The sequence below is a fragment of the Gossypium arboreum genome, chromosome 3, assembly GCF_025698485.1.
Source record: "Gossypium arboreum isolate Shixiya-1 chromosome 3, ASM2569848v2, whole genome shotgun sequence".
Taxonomy (NCBI): Eukaryota; Viridiplantae; Streptophyta; class Magnoliopsida; order Malvales; family Malvaceae; genus Gossypium; species Gossypium arboreum.
In genome coordinates, this window is record NC_069072.1 from 134,733,057 (window position 1) to 134,742,083 (window position 9,027).

The window sequence follows — 9,027 nt, forward strand, 5'->3', positions numbered from 1 at the left end:
ATTTTAAAAATATAACTTTTTTAGTCAACTAAGTGATTCAATAGATAATAAAAGTGAGAATATGTTTTGCCATTCATCACTTTTGTTTTATTGTACATCGTTTTAGATATCCAAATCGTTTAAGTCTGAGATTTCATTAATTAATTTTTTAATTATATTTATAAAATTTTAGTATTGTTATACTTTAACTGTTTGAATCGAACAATAAATCTACTAACAATATAGATAAATTCTTCAGAAAGACTTGATACCTAAGAATATGGGATTAACGGTATATAAGGCCCAAACCAACTAGGCAATAGGGAATTCTCTTCGAACCAACTCCTCGTAATCTCCTTAAGTCAACCTAGACACTACGGACGGATTCTAAAGACTACATTGGCCACCAAAATGGTCAGTCCAATTATTCAGAATTTTAAAAAGGTCCTTTTAAAACATTTGCTTACCTTTGAAGAATAAAAGACTTAGCGTGTTATTTCTTTTTCATTAAATGATACAAATTTTTAGAAAAATGGTTTGATTTTAATGTTAATTTCACAAAAATTATTTTCTAATTTATTTATTACTCAAAAACTCATTCATAATATTGTAGTGGAAAAGTGATATTCGACAGAGTTTTGATTTAAAAACCAAATTTCATGTGTCTTTAATTCAATATCAAAATTCTATAACCTAACCACTTAAATGCAATGCATGCCAAAATTAACCCAAAATTTAAGTCTCATGCACAATTCTTAAATAACATAAATTATAAATATTACATCTAAAATACTTTTATTGGAAAAACTATCCAAGGCAAGCCCTCTAAATGCCAAGCCCATGTCGTAACCTTGTGGGTTATTTGTAAAGAAGGAAATTAAGGGGGTGAGCTTAAGAAGCTCAGTGTGAGTTTATACACAAAAAAATCAGTACAAAACATTAGACATGACATAAAAAATAACAGTTCTCGGAAAAATCATAACGGTATAGCAATATAGAGTCTGATAGTTTATTTGAGCATGCTTATGCATTTCAATGCAATTCATGTTTAACAAAAAAAATTCCTAACCACACTCTGCTACGCACCACAATAAGAGTTCCTCAAAACTCATCCATCCCTATACACCGCATTGTGGATAAACCGTCAATAATTGTAGATAAACCGCTAGCAAAAAATAATGGATAGACCACAATAAAATTTCAGATAAAAAGATTGCAGTTAAACTGCTAGTAAATTGTGGATAAACAATCAATGTTTGCAAATTTAGAACTGTGAGTACTTCCTCATTTCATATTGTCCCAATCCCCAAGCTATGCAATATGGCACGCTAGTAGCAATACAGTATAGATACAGTAGTCATGCTTATCATGCAATCATTTTAATAGTAGCGGTAGGCATGCTAAACATGTAATCAATAATACAGAAGTAGTAGCAACATAAACAGATCATCGAATATACAGTGACAATAGGCATGTATCATTAACATATCATACAATATAACAGTACAATTCAATCAATTAGACCGCAAACTCTAGAATATACATAATATCAGAGACTCAATTGAGTGAATAAAAACTCTAAAAACAATTTAGGGACTATACAAGGACTAAATTGAACATATCACAAAATTTTGGGTAAAATTGTAAAATAGGGGTCACACTACTGTGTCAATGTGAGAAACGAGAAAATTCCCTACGTTAAGGACACGGCCGTGTGAATGGGTTATGGTCGTGTGGTTCATGAATGTACCCTAAATTAACAATCGCATATGATTGTGTAGTCCACTCGTGTGGCTTACATGCCAATGTGGGAGACCGTGTGACCCCGCACTACACACGGTTTGACACCGATTAACTTGGAAAAGACACACACTTTTCACCACAGGTTTGATTGGCGCTCCTTGTGATCGGATTTGGTCCGATTCACCTAAATCTGGTCCTTAAATGACAATTACATATAAATTAATATTTGGTAACAAAGATTTGGCAAGACTGTCAAAGATTTGGCAAGATTTAAACAAGATTAATTAATTAAACCAAAAAATTAATTAAATCATTTATCTTCACCATCCTCTCCGCCTTAGTCGATTAGCTAATCAATAGATACATTATTAGAAATACCTACTTTCATCCTAACCAAAACAAGAACTTGGAGAAAGAGATTACATATGATTGTTAATTGAGATTAAAATTTTAAATATATTAAATGTCAATTTCTTATAAATGTGTTTAATTCAAATAAAAAGTAAATGAAATCAAGTATTTATGAATTGAGACGAATTATGATCTAATTTTATTTAATTAAATTCATTTGGCTAAAACTCAAAAAGAATTCAAATAATTTATTATACTAAAAATAATAAAATGAATATATATTTATAAAATTGAAATTAAATAAAAACATTTAATTTTACCATCAAAATTATAAGTTGAGTGAAGTTGGACCGGTCAAAATTCAAAATTTCCAATAGAACAGAGTATAGGTTGTGAAAACACAGGGTTTGGTCAAAATATAAATGTCATGCATAATTGAAAAACGTGAAGAGAGATAGTGGACCCTCTAATTGCCTTTCGAAAGCCATCCAATAAATGCAAATGGAAGGGGCCAGCCAATTCTGGCAACCCCCACCCTAACTATTTATGTCTTCACAAAGGCTAGCTAGCTGTTGGCTGTCCACACCCGCAATTATACTAGATTTCAATTAAATTTTAAATTAAATTAAATTAAAAATAATATAAAAATTATAAATATTATAATAAAAAAAAATTTTAAAAATTGTCTAAACAGAATTGATATCACCCTTAAATTTATCTCTAAATTCATTTTTATTAGTTCTACCTTGATCCTCCAACTACATAATTTCGAACTTCGCACAGCATACCCTATTTGGTGATACTTATTCTCATCCAACTTGTATTTCTTCATTTATACAGCTTGGGAAACCTCAGTTTTATTGCATCAAATTAGTCCTGCCCTGTTCCAATGTCGGCAATCTTTTTAATTAAAAAATCACTGCCTTTTGTTTTCCTTTTGTTCTTCAGCTATAAAGTGAAAAAAGAAAAACGAATTTGAGAAAAATAAATGGCGGCATCAAAGAACATTTCAGCACCGACTGTCAAAAAGAAACAAAGTTGATAAAGCTGTAATAAAAGTGAGGAGGGGCCAAAGTGTTTGTGTTGGTGACAACAAGAATAGATACCTAGTAATCAAAAATGTTATAATATGATTAAACGAGCTAATATAATTTTTCACACGTTTTTGTATTATATTTATGTATGATTTTATTTTTATTTTTTGTTAATTTTTGGGTGTCCAAATTGAAATATTCCAACTTTATTTGAAGTTTCTTTGCAAGTAGGAAGATAGAATATTGTCATTCCAAGCCTCTTTTTTGTTTTTTTTTGTAACATTGCTTTGCATGTTTGTTGATTGTACAGGCAAAAGAATGTGTTCTTGTCTTGGCTTGAGTTTCCATTACGCGTTTTTTCTTTAGCTGGAATTTATCACAAACTTCAATGCATGAACTTTTGTTCTCCGAGTAAGAAATTCAATCTGAATTCACTTTAAATTTAATTAAAATTTAATATGATTATTAAGATCTTATGTTAAAAATTTTTAATTTCATCAATAACGGAAGAAATTCATTCTCTTTTAAAATTATATATATACATATAAGTTTATGTATTTCTATATATTTAGAAATTAGAGTTTAATCTTTCTATTTTTATATATTTCAATTGAGTCAATATTTAGTTTCTTCGCATGGATGATATCATTTTTGAAATCAATAATCAACGGTTGTAACAAAATCTCTCTTTGATACGTTGGATGTATTTTACTCTAGAAAATTATTAGTGGATTGTTTACACATTATCTCTAGGTTTCAATCTTTATTCGTCCATTGGACATGTAGGGATGCTAATAAAAGCAGTTCATGCTTTAACTAGGACAATTTTATTGAAAGTGTCCTTTTATCATTAATATTGTTAATGTTGATAAATTCGTTCAACCAGGCAGTGGTGGAGCCTGAATTTTTTTTGGGGGAGGTTATTATTACGATAGTAAAAATATAATTTCATCATTTTAATAGTCTATATCTTTATAATTTTTAAGGAATTAAATCAAATTTTTATTATTTTTGAGGGGTTAAAGTATAATTTTACTATTATTAATTTAAAATTTTATAAATTATAAAAAGTCTAAATTAAAAAATTACTATTTTAGGGGGTCATGCCCCCTGGGTCTCCACTACAACTAGGTGACAACGAGGAGACTTAGAAAAAGGTATATTGGGTAAGATTATTGGCTTGGATTTAGTATATACTCCTTGTCATATCACTTTATTTTCCGGTTTAAATGAAATTAGTTTTATTTATTAAAAAATTGAGAAATTTAAGTCCATACCAACTAAAAACCTTTTATAAAAATATATATATAAGATTTTAGGACCATAAAAGATAATATCTCACAAATTAGATACCTATCTACAATAAAACCCATGTCAATGCTTTTGTACAATAAATTCTGTTCAACAATGGTACACGTATCCAATGTTAGAACCAAACACGCATCAGAACCTTCATGTAATAGCAATGCCCAGTGGTCCATATCATATTACAAATTAAACACACACAGTCAAGCTTTGATGAGTGATGTTTCAATGCATATCCCAACCTGGATCAAATTCTGCCAAACTTAAATAATTATAGAGCTCTAAACTTTGATCTAATATTTGTTATGCATCACTATCTCTCTCAACCAAAAAAATTGAAGTGTTTCTCAAGCACCACCAATTAAAATGCAAAAGCCATATATATGCATGGTCCCGTCTCAGATGCCACACGTTTCAACTAAGTCTCCTGTTGCTTTCTATGCATTCAAACTGCGATGGTGAACTTATTTTTTATGATGGCATTGTGTTTATTGTGAATGTAAATGTAGATTGGTTAGCTGTGGATGGGATGGGATGGGATGGGATGGGATGGGATGTGTATGAGAATGGGAGGACAAGGATAATAATGAGGAAACAGCTTTTTAATGTGCACGGGTGAGGGTGAAATGGACACTTAATTTCATCGTTTTGAATGCCTTTCATCTTAGTTTCAATTTTAGCATTATTCATTGGAGAGGACAATGTAGGGACTCTCATCCTTCAACCCTAATATGGTCTTGTTAAATTAATTGGTAGTAGAAAAAAAATTAAGATGAAAAACATGAAATTTTCACAAGGGTTATAACGGTGATAAGCAGTGCCGTTAAAATCAGATCGAATTGATTAGATCAAAAATTGATTAATATACTGATTCAAATAAAAAGATTAAATCGATCTCTCAGTATAAAAAAATGAAATCTTTTTAAAAAAACTTTTTCAATCTTTAATTGTTTATTTAATTATTGTTGGACGGATAGTTAAATGGTAAACCAAAAATCAGTATTTTAACTAGTTTATTCACTAATCCAGTTTTTTAAAACATTAGTGACAAGCATCCAATTTTTTTAATTTTTAGATTCTAAAATCTACTTAAAAGACACTTATCATCATTATAAGAATGCTTGTGAAATTTCTATTTTTTAGAAAGTGTGTATCAAAGTCAAGCACTTTACGGTTTATGTTTGGGTTTCGTGGTTTGTAGCTAGTCCTTCCAACAATATTGTTTCTATAGTTCAAACTTATGTCTCCCTTTAATAATGTTACGTGACTTACCATTGTGCCAACACTTATTGATTTAGATAATTTTTTTTACTTTGAGTAAATTTGGTTTAGCTTGATTTTAAATATAATTTTAAAAATACATAAATATTATTATAAATTTTAATATTTAATTTTATTTAAAATTTTTAAAATCGGATCCTACCAATGAACACTTTAAAACTAACTAAATATCAAATAAAATGACAGTTTAATATAATTATTATTTTTAAAAATATCAAGCTTTTAAATAAAACTCCTTTCTTTCTTTAAATTTTAACATAAAATTGGAATAATTTAAGTGTGACCTGCAAACATATATATGACACCTACACATGAAATGAACCCCACAATTTATTAAGCAAATTCAGTAAGCCCTATAAATTCTAGCCTCACATGCTCATGTTATGCCTAAAATAAAATATAAAAATAATATAGATATTTAAATAATGTAAATAAATATATAAAATTTATATAAATTAAAATTATGTAGGTGAAAAGAATTTTAGAAATATTAAAAATAATAAATAATGTGTTATTTTTTCTTTTAAGGAAGTGATCATTTCAAAAAAGTAGTACGGATTGAATTGGACTAAATTTATTAGTCGGACACATTGAATCGAGAATCAATCAAATAATCATTTTAAAAAGTAGTTATGAATCAGTTATGATTGAATTAATAAACTGATAACTTAACTGATTCGACCAATCATCCAGAATAAAAAACATTGCTAAAAAAATTATATGAGTATTTTTAATAAAAATTTAAATATACTACATAAAATTTAAAATCAAATACATGTTTTATATCTAAATTTATATAATTATTAAGAGATTGATTGAGTTGTTGTTATCTATCAATTAAATCCCAACTCGATTATGAAATTACTAAAAATTTATTCACTTCACAAAACAATAAATGTTATTTTGAAAGTATTTATGTATACTATTATTAAAAGTTTGACTGAGTTCATGTCACCCGTCAACTAGATCTAACTTCGCTATGAAATTGCACAAGCCCATGCCTTTTACAATATTATTTTGAGGTTATGTCTTTTTATATTTTGATATATCAAAAAAAAATACGTACATATAATGAAAATCATGAAATTTTAACTCAAAATACTATATTTTTATTATTATTTTAACTTTATCATTTCAACTAAAGTATGCTATATAACATCCTAAAAAGTATGTTATCAATGTATCACCTACTTGTATTTTTAAAGAGAGAACTCAAATTTGACGAGTTTTGGAGATAAATGGGCAATCACGAACCAAAAATAATTAATATTATAAAACGAACATGAAAAACACTTTGATTTCACTAAAATATTTATAAATGAATCATACGTTAACACCTCATTAAAAGTGATAAAAACAATTAAACTCTTTTTATTTTGTATAATTACAAGTGTCTTCATCTATTTTACAGTTAAGTTAAGTTAGAGTGGTATTTAGGCAAAGGCTAGGATTGAGTATGAAAAACTGAAAACCAACCCCAATGTGTTTGAACATTATATAGAATTCAAGTTTAAAAATTACAATTGCTGTAGACTGAAAATAATATATATTTAAATTAGTGAAAGTAATTTAAATTTTTTTAAAAATATTATTTTTTAGAAATATTTATGAAATAAATTTAAAAATTTAAAACTAAACCGATGTGACCTTCCATAAGATTGAGTCCAAAATTCAACAGTAACTTTGTTAACGTCACATAATTTACTATCAGTGTATAAATGTAAAATGAAAGTGGAAGCTTGACCATGGCGCTCAAGGTTGAAATCCTTTTCCATATGGGCGGCTGAGCTTGTCTCAAGTTTGTCCCCCAATGACAGGGACCATCTTGCCTCAAAGTTGCTGCTATTGCTACCGACAACTTACCTTGCCTTTGTCCATAATTCATGCTTTCAGATAAAGAATCACAATGCCCTTCCCCTTCATTACCCCCCTTAATCCACCCCCTTGGATCACCCCTTTATTAAATCATCATAATTAGAACAACCCTCATCACCACCCTATAAAAATACCTCCCTTAGCTTCATCCCCCCATTCCATATTGTAACTTACAGCAACTTACAACTTTGGGTATAGCATTTGAAGAAAAAAAAATGGAAGGCAGTGTGGGTTATGACAATGATCTGAATCTCAGGGCAACTGAACTTAGATTAGGGTTGCCTGGAACAGAACCAGTTTCCATTGTTAGAAGCAACAAGAGATCATTGCAACAAGTAGCTGATGATGATTGTGGAGTAAATGGCTGCAAATCTGATGATCAAAATGAAACTGCTCCTCCTCCTCCAAAGTAAGTCCTTTAAAAAAAAAAAGGGTTATTTTTCTTTTTTTTTTTTATTTACTGTGACATTCCACTAATGGATTCATTTTATGTATTACAGAGCACAAATCGTGGGTTGGCCACCGATCCGCTCTTATAGAAAGAACAATATTCAGACAAAGAAAAATGAGTCGGAGGGTGGTGGGATTTATGTGAAAGTAAGCATGGATGGAGCACCATATCTAAGAAAAATTGACCTTAAAATTTACTCTGGGTACCCTGAATTATTACAGGCTATTGAGAACATGTTCAAGTTCACCATAGGTAAGAACATGACATAACATGATGTGGTTTTATTTGGTGTTAAGATTGGTGAAAATGACCTTGGGGATTCAAATTTTTTTTTTTTTGTCTCAGGTGAGTACTCTGAAAGAGAAGGCTATAAAGGATCAGATTATGCACCTACTTATGAAGACAAAGATGGAGATTGGATGCTAGTCGGTGATGTTCCATGGGAGTAAGTCACAGTCACTCTCTATATTTGCCAACATTTCTCCTGGTTATGCCGTCTATTGCATGTAACTTACAAGGTTGTCTTACGTTTTTTTTTTTTGTTACAGAATGTTCATCACATCATGTAAGAGATTAAGGATCATGAAAGGATCAGAAGCTAGAGGATTAGGTTGTGGTGTATGAGAAAAAAAACACTTTGCCTAAGAACATGAAAAACACTGAAGATCTCCATTGATGTCTCCTTCACGGAGAGGTATCATCATCAGCTTGGGTTCTCGAAGGATATTTTTTTGGCTTCAATAGATAGTCATCTCAGAGATTCAATGGACTGGGAAAGTTCTTGAAGGACTTATTAAAGAAATCCAGATAATATGAAGGGTTCAAAGTGCAAATTTGTAAGCAAAGAATTGATTGAAGAAATTCAGCAAATAGATGTGGATTATCCCAAAGTTTTGATTATCGTAATGTTAAAACAAAGAAACAAAATTTGTACTGTATATCAGCTGTTTATCTATGTATGTACAATTAAAACTTATATGGGTAATAAAATGATGTGTTTTTTTTCCA

At 29.5% G+C, this 9,027-nt stretch overlaps 1 protein-coding gene across 1 annotated transcript; it reads left to right on the top strand.

The window, feature by feature from the left end:
- The first annotated feature begins 7,443 nt into the window (after nucleotides 1-7,443).
- Nucleotides 7,444-9,027, top strand: LOC108474788 (auxin-responsive protein IAA4). The gene is made up of 4 exons (XM_017776802.2): nucleotides 7,444-7,977; nucleotides 8,069-8,271; nucleotides 8,365-8,464; nucleotides 8,568-9,027. The coding sequence occupies exons 1-4, from the start codon at nucleotides 7,784-7,786 to the stop codon at nucleotides 8,641-8,643; spliced, it is 573 nt and encodes a 190-aa protein (XP_017632291.1). The 5' UTR covers nucleotides 7,444-7,783; the 3' UTR covers nucleotides 8,644-9,027.

Excerpts from the sequence above, each read along its gene's own strand:
- LOC108474788 (XM_017776802.2), top strand. The coding sequence starts at position 7,784 with ATGGAAGGCAGTGTGGGTTATGACAATGATCTGAATCTCAGGGCAACT. Across the intron at positions 7,978-8,068 it reads ACTGCTCCTCCTCCTCCAAA|AGCACAAATCGTGGGTTGGC; the intron begins GTAAGTCCTTTA and ends TATGTATTACAG. Across the intron at positions 8,272-8,364 it reads CATGTTCAAGTTCACCATAG|GTGAGTACTCTGAAAGAGAA; the intron begins GTAAGAACATGA and ends TTTTTGTCTCAG.